The sequence below is a fragment of the Perognathus longimembris genome, unplaced genomic scaffold (assembly GCF_023159225.1).
Source record: "Perognathus longimembris pacificus isolate PPM17 unplaced genomic scaffold, ASM2315922v1 HiC_scaffold_5241, whole genome shotgun sequence".
NCBI lineage: Eukaryota > Metazoa > Chordata > Mammalia > Rodentia > Heteromyidae > Perognathus > Perognathus longimembris.
This window is the reverse complement of record NW_025960647.1, coordinates 174297-191083: the sequence shown is the minus strand read 5'-3', so window position 1 is coordinate 191083 and position 16787 is coordinate 174297. Positions and strand designations below refer to the sequence as shown.

The 16787-nt window shown below is 69.9% G+C and overlaps 1 protein-coding gene across 1 annotated transcript; it reads right to left on the bottom strand.

Moving 5' to 3' along the window:
- Positions 1-1102: 1102 nt before the first annotated feature.
- Positions 1103-9594, bottom strand: Nfatc4 (nuclear factor of activated T cells 4). The gene is given in 19 exon segments (XM_048337306.1): positions 1103-1332; positions 1335-1349; positions 1596-1689; positions 1692-1727; positions 1730-2014; positions 2016-2080; positions 2083-2166; positions 2169-2192; positions 2318-2444; positions 2665-2693; positions 2696-2719; positions 3511-3651; positions 4365-4537; positions 4762-4961; positions 5503-5665; positions 7297-7622; positions 7624-8354; positions 8357-8404; positions 9282-9594. Coding segments are annotated over 19 exon segments (2718 nt in total). The 5' UTR covers positions 9382-9594; the 3' UTR covers positions 1103-1279.
- Positions 9595-16787: the final 7193 nt, after the last annotated feature.

Sequence of the window (16787 nt, the reverse complement as noted above, 5' to 3'; positions counted from 1 at the left end):
CCCGGGGTAGGCGGTGCCCGAGGAGGCTGCTTGGCTTTCGGCGGTCTACCACCAAAGCACACACCTTTCCAAGCTGATTCCTAGTGTCAAGGGCAGAAGAACCCTAAGCGTGAACAGCTCCACTCTGCCTCATCCTCTCCCGCGCGTGGAGGAGTGAGCCTCCAGGGTGTGGGCCCCCGGGTCGGAGAGGCCAGCCGCGCCCGGGGCGGGTCCCCGAGGGCGGTGCTCCCCACGCCGCCTGGGAAAGGCCCTTCCCTCCGCACCGCAGAGTCCTCCGCACAAACCACCAGGGAGGACTCCGCTGTGAACGGCTCGCGCCTGCCATGCTAGCCGCTCAAACGCAGGGGTCTGAGGAACGCTGTTCAGAGGAAGCCCAGGCGGGAAAGTCCGCGAGACCGTTTTATTGTTGTTGTGGGACCTGAACTTGGGACCTCGGCCCTGCCCTTGAGCTTGTTCGCTCAAGGCTGGCGCTCGCTCTACCACTTTGAGCCACAGCGCCGCTTCTGGTTTTCTGGTGGTTGATGGGGGATAAGAGTCTCCCGGACTTTCCTGCCTAAGCTGGCATTGAATCTCGATGCTCGGGTCTCGGCCTCCTGAGTAGCTAGGATGACAGGTGTGCGGTCCCTGGCCCGCGAGACGCTGATCGCCACCAAAAAGCTGGAGACGGAGCTATGACTTAAACGGTAGAACACACCGGTGCCTTGAACCAAAAATCTAAGGGACAGCTCCCAGGCCCTGAGTTCAAGTTCCATTACTGGTAGAAAACCATACAAGGGCTAGAATAGTGTGTCCTCACCTTCCTATGAACCAGGATCATCTAAGATGTGGCAAAACAATGAAACCTGAAAAAATAAGGCTTCCCATTCTAAAACTAAAGTACCCAAGGCCACAGAAGGGCAGGGTGGAGAGGCCCCGCTCTCAGGCCCGGCTCCAAAGCCCATGCCGACCTCCCCCCCACCCTCCTCCCACGCAGCGACCCATCCCCCATCTCTGCTCAACTTCTCCGCTCTCCTGGGTCAGGGCTGGAGTAAACGGGACCACTTCTCCCCCCCAAAGACCCTGGAGCCCGAAGCACTTAGTCAGTGAGCGCTTTATTACCCATCCGTCTGTCCCCCGCACCCCGATCTGGACATCGCCTCCACCCCCCGTCGGGTCTCCGGCCCCTTCCCCGGCCCTTCAAGGCAGCACCCGACCCCTGAGCCGACGGGGAGAGAGAACACGGGGCGGGCCCCAGCCTGGGGAAAGGAGGGCGCGGCGGGGCCGGGCCACGCGCCTGGGCTCAGGCGGGAGGCTCCTCTCCTCCGGGAGGAGCGGGAAAGCCACTCAGGTCCGGCCGATGATCTCGCTCACTGCAAGGGAAGGGCAGGTGAGAGCCTGGGCGGACGGGAGGGGCTTGCCTTTTCTAGAACCCTCCAGTCCATTCCAGGGAGTCCGCGGCCTCGCACGCCGCGGGGCCCCTCTTGCGCCAGGCCCGTGTCCCTAGCCGAGGCGTGTCGGGCTCCGTGTGCGTGGGGCCACCCGGCCCGTGCCGCTGCCGGCTTGACCTTCGGGGCGGGGGGGGGGGGGGGGAGCCCGGCCCCGGGGCCCCGACCCACCTTCCTCCAGCGTGATGCCCGGGATCGGGACGCCGTCTCGGAAGCCGCCGCTGTAGCCGCCCCTGGGTTTCTCCTGCTCGGGGGGAGCCTCCTCTCGGGGCCGAAGCCGGGCCCTGCCTCGCCGTACCCTCGGCGGCGGGCAGGGGGTGAGCACGGCTTTGGGGAGGGAAGGGGACCTCGATGGGTGGGGAAGAAGGCAGCGGGGGCCGGAAGGGGGCCGGAGGAGGGAACGGAAGGCCCATGGGGAAGGAGGAGCCCCGTCCTCCTCCTCCTCCTCCGTAGGGGTCACTAGGGAAGGGGCGGGGGAGGAAGGAGACGGGGGCCGGGGGGCCACGACCCGCGGCACCCCCCGTCTCCGGGAACATCCGCAGGCCTGGTCTGTAAGACGGCGGGGGCCCCGTCGGGGGGTACAGAGGGGGGTGTGCCGTAGCCGAAGCCCTCTGGCAGGTAGGGCGTCTCATACGCGGGCTCTTCGTGGGGAAAGGGGGGTAGGGGGGCCTGGGCGGGGAGAAGTCCATGTCGGAGCCAAAGGGGGGGCCGGGCGCCGAAGGGAAACCGGGGAGGGCGGAGACGGGCAGGGCTCCTCCTTGAAGATCACTGGGGAGGTGGGGAGAGGCCCCGCGGTTAGGATCGGGCCGTACCCTGTCACCCCACCCCCCGGGCGGGCCCCGCGGTCCCCACGCCCCCCCCCCCCCCCCGCCCCGTGCCGTCCGGAAGCCCACCCGGGAGGAACTTGAAGCTCTGGGTGGGGCTGCGCTTCCGCCGCCCGTTGGAGACGTAGAAGTAGACCTGCACCGGCCGGGCCGCCCGCGCGTTGCTGTACTCGGGGACCGTCAGCGTCAGCGTCACCTGCGGGAGCCGCGACGGCGGGGCGTCCTCAGGGCCCGGGACCGCGAGCCCCACCCTCCGGGGACCCCACGCCTCCCTTCCTTCCTGCCTTTTCCCATTTGCCAAAGAGGAAAGCGTATCCCCTCGAGACGAGCCTGGCTTCCAGACCCTTCTCAGGAAGAGGAACCACGGAGAAGCTCCCGACTCAGCCCCCCAGGGGGCTCCTGGGTGACGCCGGTACCTCGTTGCTCTGCAGTCGGTTCACGGACGCTCCTCCTCCCATTGCAGCTTTCCGTCTGCGCAGAGCGAGAGAGAGCTCCAGGCCCGGCCCCTCGCCACGCTCCCCTCCGCCCCAGTCCGCAGGGGACTCGCGAGGCCCCCAGCAGGCCGGCAGAGTCTGCCGTGCGTCTGGCCAGTTCGGGGCCTGCGAGCTTCTCCCCAGTCACTCAGGCCTGGCGCGCCACCGCCGAGCCCCACGCCCCCAGCCCCGGCGTCCTGGTAGCTCAGCGGAGACAAGCGTCTCACGGGCGTTTCTGCCGTGCTGGGTTTTGAACACTGATCCTCGGCTCTTGTTCATTCACATCCCGGAGAGGCTGGGGATTCCAGCGTGAGCCCCCCTCGCCACGGGGGGGCCGTCTAACGGCGGGGAGCCTCGGGAGCTGCTCCCCCAGGGTGTCGGGGGTGCTGCCCGGCGGGGGTCTAAGGACTGGGGCTCCGGGCGAGAGGACTGAGGGAGGGAGACGGCCACGCGTGGGGTCCTCGGGTCCTTCTCTCCCTGACCTCCGCAGCTCCATCTTAGGAGCCGGCGGGACCTCACGTTCACACCCGTGCGCCCGCCCCACCCCTCGGCGGAGACCCCAGCGACACCGGGGGGACGGGGGGAGGCACCCCCTTTCCTCACGGACTTTGTCAACAGGAGGGGGAGTGATCCCAAAGCCGGCTCCGCCCTAATAAACGAGGCGTGTATTCCTGACCGTTTCTTCAGCGCCCTCCCTGCCCGTCTCCAGAGCGGGGAAACCGAGGCTCGGAGCTGGCCGGCTCGTTGCTGCCCGCCCGCCCCCCCCCCCCCGGCCCCAGGGCCGCTCACCGGGGCCTCGCTCGATGAACACCACCTTGGAGTCCGGCAGGAAGTTGGAGCCGGTCAGCACCAGCTCCTCCCCGCCCCGCACCGAGCAGGCGCTGGGGCTGTACGTCTCCACCTGGGGCAGCTCCTGGGCCGAGCGCTGGGCTGCAGAGCGGGGGCGAGGGAGAGGCCTGGCTGGGCTCGGCCTGCAGGGGCCACACCCCCCCTTCCCGTCCCCTTCCCCCCCCCAGGACAGGACGGCTGCCGTGGCCCCCAGGGGAGACCTCCGGAGAGGCACACGGGAGATGGCGGGAGGGACGCTCTCCTCTGTGCGTGCGTGTGTCAGGAGGGACGCTCTCCTCTGTGCGTGCGTGTGTGCATGTGCGTGTGTCAGGAGGGACACACTCTGCGTGCATGTGTGCATGTGCGTGTGTCAGGAGGGACGCTCTCCTCTGTGCGTGCGTGTGTGCATGTGCGTGTGTCAGGAGGGACACTCTGTGCGTGCGTGTGTGCATGTGCGTGTGTCAGGAGGGACGCTCTCTCTGTGCGTGCGTGTGTGCACGCGCGTGTGCCCGTTCAAGGCCTGGGCACTGCTAGAGACGGCTGCTCTGCCCCTTGAGCCGCGGCCCAGAAACCAGCGCCCAGGCCGCCGCGGGGCGGCGGAGACACAGGTCCCCCCCCGGGCTGGCCCGGGGACAACGTCTGAGGCAGACACCCCTCCCCCCTGCCCCCCACCGGGCTGAGTCCCCCCCCCCCCGGGAGAGCCCAGGACGGCATCGCGGGGCGGAAAGGAAACGGGCGACAGAGCCGCCCACGGGCGAGAGACCGACGGACGGACGGACGGACGGAAGGACGGACGGCGGGGCCCCCGCGCTCACAGCACTCGATGGGCACCGACGCAGCCTGCACGGACACCACCTTCCCGCCGCCCTGAGGCACGTGGACGCGGAACACCAGCCGCACGCGCGTGTTCTTGCGCCCGATGTCCGTCTCGCCCTTCCGCAGCTCGATGTCCGAGTTGCGGAGCTTCAGGATCCCAGCGCAGTCGATGCTGGGGGGACAGCGGGGCGGGGCGTCCCTCCAGCGGAAGCCGCGCCCGGGAGCGGCGCACCCCCCAACGGGCCGGCCCGAGCCCGCCCTCCGCCCGCGGCCCCGACGCCTCCTCCGCCCCCAAATGGCCTCTCCAAGATGGCCAGGAGGCCGGCACGCGGCTCCGAGGAGGCCTCGCGGGTCCCGGGCCCCACGCGAGCGAGGGAATGCGGGACGGGGGCTTACTTGGCCGCCATGTTGTTCTCGGGGAGCAGGGTCATCTCCAGCACCTTGGTACCGCTGACCACGGCCTCGTAGCTGGCCGTGGCCACCATCTTGCCCGTGATGCGGTGCACCTGGTAGAAGGCGTGAGGCCGCAGGTTCCTCTCGTCCGCGGTGCCGATGAACATCTGCAGCGTCAGCGGCTTCTCGCTGTAGCCCAGGAGCTGGCGGAGGGCGGAGGCCCGCCTTACCGCCGGGCCGCCGGCTCGCCCTTCCTCCACCTTCCCGGTCTACCGGGAGGCGGGGGCGGGGAAAGACAGGAGCTGTCCTCCGCGGGGGGATGAGGGGGGGATGATAAGGGAACTGGGTACCCGTCGTGGAGGAGCTGTGGCCTGGGATTCAAAGTGTTGTTCTTGAAGAAGGCCCAAACGGGCTGGGCAAAGGAGAGGACGAGCGTCCAAGAGAGGAAAGGAGCCCCGGCTCCGTACAAAGGCCTGACTCCCGTTGACCTCTGACCTCGGCTGAACCCTTCCCCCACATCTGGCAGGCCGCCATTCCGAGGCGGCCCGGAGGCTGGTGTCCCCTGGGGTGCACGGAGGAGGAGAGGGGGAGCAAATCTATCTGGGTCCCCGAAGTGCACCCCCCCTCCCCAGGCAGCCTGCAGGGTCAGGGCGGGGAGGAGGGAGGGAGTGTGGGAAAGGGCAGAGCGGCCCGGGCCCATCCGCAGGGGAGGAAGAGCCCCGGCCGCCGGCCTCCCAGGCGTACCTTCACCACGGGGTGCCCGCCCGGAGCGGCCTTGACGGCGCCCCGGCTGCCCTCCGTCTCGTAGTGGGCCCTGTGGTGGGCTCGGGGCTGCACCTCGATCCTCAGCTCCAGCTGCTCGTACTGACTGGGCAGCGGCCAGTCCAGGGGGGGGAGGGCAGAGGTCCTGGGGAGGAGGGGAGCCCACAGGATCAGCCCCAGCGCAGACCCCAGTCACGCTGAGCGTGTGGGGGGGGGGGGAAGAGGCGGGAGAAGGGAAAAGCCGCAGCCGGGGGGGGGGCCCCCCACGCTGCAGGGGTGGGGTCTACGGGGGGCCAGGGCTCCCTTCGCACAGGGTATGGAGGAAGACAACAGCCCGAGCCCCCCCCCCCTTCCCCGAGCGCAAGGCTGGGGGTTGGCGTAGGGGTGGGGCACTGGAGTACTGAGGAGCCCCAGGCCCTTAGGTTTGGAGGCAGCTGAGTCAGGGCGTCAGGGAGAAACACTTCTGTCCTGCAAATCAAGCAACGAGGCCAGGGCTGGGGAAAGTGGCTTAGCTGTGGTCGAGTGCTGGCCTGGCACACACGGAGCCCTGGGTTCGACTCCTCAGTACCACATAGACAGAAAAAGTCAGACGTGGCTCCGTGGTTCCAGCGATCAAGTGCTAGCCTTCAGCAAAACAAGCTCAGGGACCGTGCCCTGTGCAAGCCCCAGGACCGGCGAAAAGAAAAGAAAGGAGGCCAGCAGCCACTGACAGAAGCCAGGACAGGCCACTTTCTGCTCCCAGGCTGCTCTCTGTCCACTGGCTAGGGGAGCGCCCCGGGGAGTTAAGGGGTTTCAAAGGGTGGTCTTTCTGAGTCGTGTTCCTAGATACCCTCTGCCTGGGACCTTAGCTGATAATTGCCCCTCACGTATTTGGCATTGTCTAGAGACAGGTTTGGTGGTCACAAGTAGCGTAGAGGGTCCTACACCACAAGAAAGACCCTCTAATAAGCATGGGGGGAGGGGGGCCTAAGCCATCCTACCTTGTCCATTTCAGCCCCCCCCCCCCCCAGTGCATTAGCTAGCTCTACGGACCAGTGCTGCTCACGCTGAGAAGCTCTGGTCTACCGGAACCTGGAGGATCCAATAGTAAGGTTTCTTCCTTCTAGAAACTTTTCTGGATGCAGCCAACGGGCCAGTGTGACATCTCAAGGTTTAGGGATATTAAAATGGGCAAAATAGAAGGGGTAGAAATGCAGACTTCGATGTAAGTGTGTGTGTGGACTGTGTGTGTGTGTGTTACTGGGGCCTGGGCCTTGTCCCTTAGCTTTCTCAAGGCTGGCACTCCATCCATTGAGCCACAGCTCCACTTGCAGCTTCTAAGCTGTGAATTGGCGGGGACTTTTCTGCCCAGAGTAGCTGGGATTCCAGATGTCTACTGCCAGCGGCCAGCTACTGAGTCCTTTGACTTGCAAATATATGCTACTTTATTCAAGTTGGCAACTATGCTTGCGCCTCAGCCGCCAGGGTAAGTCCTAGAAAGTAAAGAGGAAATTCTCCTGCGGCAGAATGCACAACGCTAGTATTTGTCTAAAGGATCAGATGCAAATCCCTGCACTTACCCAAGTGCCCGGGCGGGCGCCCCCGCCAGCGTGGGGTACCTAGAATGCTGCCTCTACCTAAACCGTAGCTGTGGCTCTCCCACTGCCAGTGCGGGCACCCCTTTGTCTTCAATCCTCCTTAGCATGAGCGTGAGGTAGGTGGGGGGGGGGGGGGCTGTGGTTGCGCGTGCTTCTTTGAAGCCGGGGATGGTACCTGGAAGGGAACGCACCCCCTCACCTAAAGATGGGGCTGTGTCCCCCAATCCGAGCCTTGGACCAGGCCAGGGGGGAAGGCACGGCCAGGTAGTCCATGCCGGCCGCTTCCTTGCGGGGACCCCCGGGCTCCTCGGCGCCCGAGGGCGGCTTCCCGTTGCACGGGGCGGGCTCGTCGGGCCGGGGCAGGGCCACGGCCTGCTCGCTGGAGGTGCGCCGGGTCTTCTGGGGGATGCTCTCGGCCGGCGGGGCGCCCGCGTAGTCGAAGGGGCCGGGGGAGGCCGGGTCCCGCGCCAGGGGCGGCGGCGGCGGCGGGGGCGGCGGCTCGGGGCCCTCCTCCCCGAGGCTGCCCGCGCCGGGACAGGGCCGGGGAGGCGGACGACGGGGTCCCCGAGCTGGAGTAGCGGCGCTTGCCGCAGGGCGAGGCGGGCCGCGGGGAGGCGGCGGCCGGCCCCGGGGGCGCGCACAGCAGCAGCCAGCCGTCCTCGGGCGCCCGGGGCGCGCCGGGCGCGGGGCTCGGGCCGCACAGGCCCCAGGGGTCGTCGGGGGTCCAGGGCCGGGGGGAGGCGCGGGGCGAGGGCAGCGGGGAGCCCAGGCCGAAGCGCGAGGCCGCCTCGTTCAGCTCCGACTCCACCTCGTCGCAGGCGGCGTACAGGGCGGCCTCGTCCGAGGCGTCCGAGAAGAGGCTCCACGAGGACAGGCTGCTGCTGCCGGGGCTCGGGCTGAAGAAGGCGCCCGGCCCGCCCGCCTCGCGGTAGCCGCCGAAGGCCTCGGCCGGGGCCGCGTAGTCCCGCGGGGAGCCGTCGCCCCAGGCGTCCGCGTGCTCCTCGGGCGGCGCGGGCGGCGGCTCGGGCGTCGGGGAGATGGAGGTGATGCGGATGCTGGGGCACTCGAGCACGCGGCCGCCGCCCGCGCCCCCCGCGCCCTCCGCGGGGCCCCCCAGCCGCACCGACCGCGCGGGCTGGCTCTCCCAGGTGCCCGGCGAGGGCGCGGGGCGCGGCGGGGGCGAGTGCATGCCCGGCCGCGGCGGCGGGGGCCGGGGGATGCCGATGGGGGCCGCGCCGTAGGGCGGGGGCTCCCCAGGGCCAGGCGGCAGCACGGCGGCGGCGGCGGCGCATCCTCGGGGTCCGGCTCTGCGGGCGCGGGGAGGGGGAGAGGGAGGCCGCGTGAGGGGAGGGGGGTGGGGGACCCCCGCGGGGCGGGGGGGGGGCTCTGAGGAGCCCTTCAGGCGCGCGCAGCCACGCTGGACGCCGGGGGATGGAAAGGCTGGGAGCGGGCGCGCCAGGCTCCCCAGCCCCGGCCGGGACCCCGGGCCCCCCGGGTGGGGGCGCGGGCACCGGGCCGGGGCCCGGCCCGCGGGCGCGTCTGGCGGGGCTCCGGGCCGGGCCGGGGGCGACTCGCACACATGAACCCAATTAGCCGCGGTTCTCAAACCCCCAAATAGAGCTGGCAGGCGCCCCGGTCTCCATCGCGACCGGGGCGGGGCGGGGTGCGCGGGGCGGCCCCTCCCCCGCTCCCCGGGCCCGGGGGCGGGGCGCAGCCGGGGCGGGGGGGCGGGTGACGCGTGCGGGCCCGGCGTGGGAGGGGGCGGCGGGCGGCACGGATTCCGTGCGAGAGGCCGCCGCCGCCCCCGGCTCCAGCCCCGCCATCTGCCTCTCATTGCGGCCAGACGGGGCGGGGGGCGGGGGGGGGAGCCCGGCGCGGCTCGCCAGCTCCAGCCCGGGGAGTCCCGTCGGCGGGACCGCGGCTCCGGAGCCTAGGCCTCCCCTTCTCCCGGCGGCCCCGGCCTCAGCCCGCTCCACCCGGTGCCCGGCGGCCCGGCCCGGCCCGCGGCGCCCCGCCCCCACCCCCGGCCACCACCTAAAAAGGAAGAAGCGGCGCCGCGGCCCCCGCCCCACTTCGGCGCCCCAGGTCGCCCCCGACACCCCAACCGCGGGCGGCCCCGAGCCCCCCCCCCCGGCCGCGCAGCCCCCCTGACCGCAGACACCCCCCCCCCCGGCCCGCACTGACCTTCCCCGGCCCCCCCGGCGCCCAGCGCGGGGGCCTCCTTCTCCTCCCCGAACACCAGCTTGAACTCCAGCTCCTCATCCTCGCAGCTCGCGGCCCCCATGGGTCCGGCCCGGGTCCCCAGGTCGCGTCCGGGGCGGGAGGGGGGGTGCAGGGGCCTGCCGTCCTCTCCGCGCGGCGCCCGCCCGCCCTCTCCCCCAGCGCCCCCTCCTCCGCCGCGGCCGCCTCCTTCGGATGCCCCCTCGTTATTATAGAAACTTTTCCAAACTTTTCCCCCCTAAACTTCTTCAAAGCGGCCCCCCCCAGCTGCCCCCTGATTGGCTGCCCGGGATGCTCCGGCCCCTCCTCCGGGATGAGATGGGAAAACCACGCGCCCCCAGTCCCCCCCCCACCCTCCCGCCCCCGGTCCTCTCTCCAGTTCCTCCCCCTCAAAAAAAAAAAAAAAAAAAAGAGAGAGAGAACCGAGTTGGAACCCGGTCCCCGAGCCGAGCGAGCGCCGACCCCGCGGAGGCCAGGCCCGCGCCTCGCCGAGCCCCGGCGAGGGGCTTCGGGTGCGGGCCCCGCGCGCGCACGGCCCTCTGCCGGGCTCTGGAGGCCCCAGCCAGCCTCGGGCGAGGGGGGACCCCCCCCGCCCCTCCAAGCCTGCAGCCCGGGGGGCTCTGGGGCACGCTGCCGGAGGCCCTTCTGGAAGCCTCGGTCCCCTCCGGCCTGCCCCCCCCCCCCGGGGAGAGGACGCTCAGCAGGCCTCCCAGGCCCGGGAACGGTGAGTGACTTTCCGAGCGAGGTCCCGGAGGCTGGGGGGGGGGGGGGCCGGTCCAAGGCCCGCGCCCGGGCCCGCGGCGGTCCAGGCCGGGGTTTGCCGACACCCTCGCCCCAGCCGCCCGGCGAGGCCGGAGCCCGCGGCCCCTCCACCCCGGAGCCGCAGCGTGGAGCCGATCGCCGCCCGCCGGCCGGCTGCGCTCCCCCGTCCCACTCCCGGCCGGGTTCCGCCGCCCGGAGCCGCCACGCTGGGAGGCCCGGGCCGGGACACCTGTCACCTGGCTGGGGTGAGAGGCCGGGGCCGGAGATGCCGGGAAGGGCAGGGGGCGGGGCCTCGGGGGCGGGGCCTCGAGGGGCGGGGCGGGGACGCGGGGGCGGGGCCTCGAGGGGGCGGGGCGGGGCCTCGAGGGGGCGGGGCGGGGACGCGGGGTCTCCTGACGCGGTGCTGGGTGGAGGGGCGGCTCGCCATCCTCCCCCCCCCCCCCCCACCAGGCCCGGCGAGCTCCGGGTTCCCGGTCCCTGCAGCCCGGGGCCGCTCTCCCGCCCCCCGCCCCCGCCGCCCCGCGCGCGAAGGGTTAACCGAGCCCGCCGTCGGGTCGGACGTTTACAAACACTCCGGGGCCGGGCGGGGACCGCGCCCGCTGCTCTAATGAGAAACAGGCTTCGGGGGCGCGGGGAGGGGCCGGCGGGCCGGGCTCGGGCGCCTCCGCGACGGGGGCGGCGCCCGCCCGCCCGCCGGCCCCGCCCGCCCAGGGGACACCCCCCAGCCCCCGGGGACCCCGGTGACGCGCGCCGCGGCCGGGCGGGGGCGGGGCCGGCGGGCTGGGGGAGGGGCGGGCGGGGGGAGGGGGAGGGGGAGGGGGGCGGGCGTCCCGTTGGATCTCCCCCACCCCCCCCCACCCCCCCCCGCCGCCGTGGGTCTCCCGTTACATTTCCCTTCCAGCGCCACCTCGCCAGGCCGGGCCGGGGAGACCTCGGGCCCGCGACGGCCCGCACCCCCCCCCACCACCCCGGGGAGGGCTGGGGCTGGGCCGTGGCGAGCGGTCCGGAAACTCGGGCTCAGCCCGGCTCCCCCCCGCCCCTCCCCCGCCGCCTCCCTCCCCGCCCCTCCCCCGCCCCGGCGGACGCGCACATTCTTTTCAAATGTCACGTTTCCTTTGATCCCGGGCCGCGTCCCCCGCGTGGGCCCCGCGCCGGCCCAGCCGCGCCCCCCCCCGCCCCGACCCCCACCCCGTCCCTTTGTTTTCCCGGGGAGCCCGCCCCCCCCTCGCTGGCGTCTGGAAGGCCCTGCGGGCTGGCGTCGGCCCTCCTTCTCCTCCCGGTGACTCAATTTCCCCTCGGCGGTGGCGGGGGGGGGGGGGGGTGTTGAGCCCCGGCGTGGAACGGCCGAGTCCCCAGGCGGCTCCGAGCGCCACGCGCCCCCCGGCGGGGCGGGGCCGGGCCCCTCGGCCCAGAGGCCTCCCGTCGGGGGCGGCTGAGGCGCTGGGTGGAGCCCGGTCACCGGCCCTCCGGCCCCCTGGCCACCCACGCGGGCCCGGCCCCGGGTTCGCGGCGCCCCGCCGCCCCCGGCGCACGCACCGAGGCCCCGAGTTTTTGCCCGCGCGATCCAGCCGTCTGGGGAGTGAATCCCGATCCCGCCGATTACACAAAATACACCCGCAAGATGCGCGGTGAGCCGTGGCCGCGGCGCTTCCCACGCGCCTGTTAACGCGCACGCGGCCCCCCGACCCCGCACGCGGCACCCCCGGCCCCCCGACCCCGCACGCGGCCCCCCGGCCCCCCGACCCCGCACCGCGGCACCCCGGCCCCCCGACCCGCACGCGGCACCCCGGCCCCCCCCGACCCCGCACCCACCACCCCCGGCCCCCGACCCCGCACCCACCACCCCGGCCCCGCACGCGACCCCCCGACCCCCGCACGCGGCCCCCGGGCCCCGCCCCGCACGCGGCCCCCCGGGCCCCCCGACCCCGCACGCGGCCCCCCGACCCCCCGACCCCGCACCCACCACCCCGGCCCCCGCACAGCATCACCCCGGCCCCCGCACGCGGCACCCCCGACCCCGCACGCGGCACCCCCGGCCCCCCGACCCCGCACGCGGCACCCCGGCCCCCCCGACCCCGCACGCGGCCCCCCGACCCCGCACGCGGCACCCCGGCCCCCCGACCCCGCACCCACCACCCCGGCCCCGCACGCATCACCCCGGCCCCCCGACCCCGCACGCGGCACCCCGGCCCCCGCACGCATCACCCCGGCCCCCCGACCCCGCACGCGGCACCCCGGCCCCCCGACCCCGCACCCACCACCCCGAACCCCCGCACGCATCCACCCCGGCCCCCGCACGCGGCACCCCGACCCCGCACGCAGAACCCCGGCCCTGCCCTCAGCTCATCCGCTTGGGGCCGGCGCTCTCCCCGTGAGCCGCGTGGACACACGGCCCGCCCGGCCCCGCGCCTCTTCCTCCGGGCCTCCCCCTCCGGGCCTCTTCCTCCGCGCCTCTTCCTCCGGGCCTCCCCCTCCGCGCCTCCCCCTCCGCGCCTCCGCCTCCGCACTTCCCCCTCCCTGCCTCCCCCTCCGCGCCTCCCCCTCCGGGTCTCCCCCTCCCCGCCTCCCCCTCCACACCTCCTCCGGGCCTCCCCCCTCCGCGCCTCCGCCTCCGGCAGCCAGGTTGCCGGGCCAGGCGCGCGTGGACGCGGTGGACAGCACCGCGCCGGCGCCGCTTTCCCCGCCGTCCCTCCTTGCGTGGCAGGGCCACACGCCCCACCCCTGCCACCCCAGCACCCGGGACACCGAGGCAGGAGGACGGGCCCGCCTGCCCCCCAACATAGCCAGCCTGCTTCAAGGTGCTCACGCGTGCCCAGCCAGCCACCTTAGGGACCCCAGCCCCGCCCCATCCCCGGGCAGCCTGGGCAGAGAAAGCTCTGGAAACACCCATCCCAGTGAACGAGGCCGCCTTCCCGTCCGTCCCTGCCTGAAGACGGGGGCGCAGGGCGGGGGGTTCCCTTCGGCAGCCCAGCTGAAACCTTACAGCAGGCCTGGGACCCCCCGACCCCGACCGATGAGGGGAACCCCGACGCCCGTGGCTTTCGTTTGGCCGGCAGGTCCCTGGCATGGCCTCCGAGCCCTCCCCGTGCTGTCCGCGCTCAGAGTCCTCGCTTCCTCTTTCGTTTAAATAAACGCGCTTTGCTTGTCCTTCTAAAGGGGTGGCACAGAGGCGCTACCGGCACACAGGGGCGCAGTTCTTTTTGAGCAGTGCCACCCCTCCCCTCCCTCCGCCCCAGCTTTTCCCTCCCGGCCTCCCCCGCCAGCTATAGAGTTCATTTTCACCCGTGTCCAGTGAGGGTCAGGCCGGCCCTGCGAGGGCGCCAGGCAGACAACGCCACCCTGTACCCGTGCTACCCAGGTAACTGGCGTAGCTAGAGGAAGCCGCACCTCCCGCCCCTGCCCTGGATAAGGCTTGGGGGGGGGTCACCCCTTCTCCCAGGCCTTGTGTCATCTCGGCCACAGCCCAGCAGTTTTGGAATAAACTCTTCTCTCCTTCATCGGCTACCTACTTTAATAAACCTCATCACGAGTACCACTGCTGCATTTGTTCACCCTTTGTCCCACAGTTTCCGAACCACCCCCCTCCCAAAGACAGATAATGAACAAACAAGACAAAAGGAAACAAAAACAGCAACGAAGGAAAAACACTCTCCTTCCATGTCCTGGAGTTCATTTCAATAAAGACCGTTTTAATGTGATCTGATACACACAGGGATTGTGCCGTTGTTGTGCTCCTCGCCTAACAATCTCCTCCTTGGTGTTCACTGTGTGTGGAGGCCCGGACACCTGCAGAACTTATCATGTCCCAGTCTATTTTTTTAAACCACCCAGCATGTTTGCTTCTAGATTTGTAGGCACAGTGTAACTACCGTAAATGAAAGAAACCATGCAGCCTCTGTTTCTTTGCGTCTGGCTTACCTAACTTAATATCGTTTTTCCACGTTTTTTCCATTTCCTTATGAATGGTACAACGTCAGCCTTTCTGATGGAAGAGGAGAATTGCACTGTGCGTGTCTACCACGTTTTCTTGATCCATTCATCCACTGAGGAGGGGCAACTGAGTTGGCTCCATATTTTAGCGACGGTTAACAATGCTGCAGTGAACACAGTTGTGTTGGTGGCTTGAGTATGACAAGTTGGGGCTTGTTCTATTGCATAAATGCCCAGAAGTGGAATTGCTGGGGGACCTAGGGAGGCTCTATTTTCAGTCTTTTGATGTTGTTGTTTCTTTGTTTTTGTTGGCCGTCCTGGGGCTTGAACTCAGGGCCTGAGCACTGTCCCTGGCTTCCTTTTGCTCAAGGCTAGCACTCTGCCAACTTGAGCCACAGCACCCCCTCTGGCCTTTTTCTGTATATGTGGTGCTGGGGAATCGAATCCAAGGCTTCATGCATACGAGGTGAGCACTCTACCACTAGGCCACATTCCCAGCCCCTGTATTTAGTCTTTTGAGGAATCTCCATGCTGATTGCCAAAGCCTCGCTTCCCTGCTGTATCATGATGTCACTGTTTCCACTGCCTCCCTCCCTCCAGAGAGGAGAGAGAGATCCGAATGTTCCACCGCTATTCCTCTTCCCTCTCCCTTTCCCACCTTCAGTTGGTTGTGTGGGGCCCTTCCACACTGTGCAGGATGCCTGCTTTATCGAAAGCCCATCTATTGAACTCAATCTTATCCAAATGTGGGGTCTGCCCCGGGAGGGCTCCGTGCAGGGTAAGGCCTCCTCTCACCAGGCCGCTCCGCGCCAGCGCGACGAGGCCTGCTCCAGAGACGCGCGTTGCCGCTGCAATGGTCAACGGTCAGAAGTTGCTTACATTCACGCTTGTCTTTGCTCTCTCTCGTTCTCTCTTTTCCTCTCTCCCCCTCTCTCCCTCTTCCTCTTTGCCTCTCTTCTTCCTTTCTCGCCCTCTCTCGTCCTGCCTGTCTGCTGGCTTTATGGAACTTCGAGTCGTGCCATCCTGTTGAACGCAGCATCCGCGACGTGGTCAGGGCTGGAGGACACAGGCCGCCTCTGGATGGCTTTGCGGGCAAAGCACCTTGGTGGTGGAGCCGCGGTGTCACAGGCCTGTGGAAAGAGGCCGCTTTTGCGGGCAGGGCACGTGATCAGGATGCATGACTCGGAGCTCTATAAAGTGAGGACACAGAACACCTTCAAGTGCCCCCTTGGGGTACGGGTACGCCCCCTGCCCGGGCTTCCGATCCGGGCCTCACGCCACGGGGCCTTGCGCAAGGTGGCGGCCGCGCGCTGCTCTAGCCCGGGACCGGCTTCCTGCAGGCCTCCCTTGCCACCGAGGCCTGTGGACGCCCTCGCTCCCGTCCCCCCCCTAGAAAGCTGGACCTGCCCTTCCTGGGGGAGAGGGAATGCGGGGGGGGGGGGCTCCCTCGCCCCTTCAGCCCGTGCCTCTTCCTCCTCCTTTCCTTTGCAGCTGGCAGACTTTGGACTGTCCAGGTTTCAGGGGAAGCCACTTCCTTTGTTTTTTCTTCTTCGTCGGTCTTTGGGCTTGAACTCGGGGCCTTGGCGCTCTGCTCGCTCAGGTCCTCTTCCACGTGGAGCCACAGTGGCCCGGCTCCCCCCCCCCCCCGACGCCCACCGCTGCTCGGGTTCTCGGGAGGACGGTGGGGGGAGGGGCGTTAGTGGAGGTTGGCCGGGCTCCGCCTCGTGTCCCCCGCAGCTTGGGATCGTCGCGTGGACCGTGTGCGCGGGGAGAGGAGCGGGGGCGCGGGGGGGGGGGCTCCGGCAGACTCGGGATGCCTCGCTTGTCAGGTCGCAGCGCTCCGTCCCCGGGGGTCCCAGGCAGCAGTGTCCCCCGGCTTTTTCACATGGACGCCTTGCCGGTGGCTCCTGTCCCTGCGGGGGTGACACTTGTGTCCCAGCGCAGGGACAGCACCGGGAGGGCCCGTCCAGAGCCCGGCCCCACGGGGCCCCACGCGGAGATGGCCGGCCGGGAGCCCCGCACCCGAAGCCAGGGCCCGGCGGCGGGGCGCGCGGCTTCCCGGATGCCGCACAGCCCGGCTCCTGCTGGCTTCCCGGCTCACCCCCGCCCCCCAGAAGCACGCAGTAGGGAGAGCGGGGCGCAGGGGCGCAGGACGGGAAGGGCTGCAGCGCTGGGGCATCGGGACACCTGCGGAGTCCATGGCCCCAACTCCCCGAGACCAGAGACCGCCCGGCTCCACCGCGGGGCCCGGCCCCCAGAGCGTGGGGTGAGGCCCGTCTAAGCGGGACCCCCCTCACCAAGAGCTCAGGGGTGGGTGTTCAAGGCGGGAACGAGGCTCCGGGACAGGAGGCCCCGGCGTCCTGCGTTGTTTGTGGGGAGCCCAGAGACACGCCGCCAACTGTTGCTCCTCCGGAGCCTCAAATCCATGGACAGGTGTGCACACTGCCCAGCCCAGCCCCCTGCTGCTCCACTGTTTACTCAAGCGCTTTCTTCCCCCAACACACGCATACAGATCCACGGCAAGGAGAAGAGCCTGGACATCATCTACCCAATCGCATTTCGTGAACGAGTTGTTACCCAGTGAGAGACGCCACACGACGAAGCCTGGATCTTATTTACGTGTGTGCTAGTACTGGAACCTGAACTCAGGGCCTGGAGGCTGCCTCTACGCCGGCTCACCTGAGGCTTTACCACTGGAGCCACAGCTCCACTTCCAGCCCTCCGGTGTTTAATTAGAGGCAAAGCTTCATGGACTCTCAGGCTTCAAGCCACGATCCT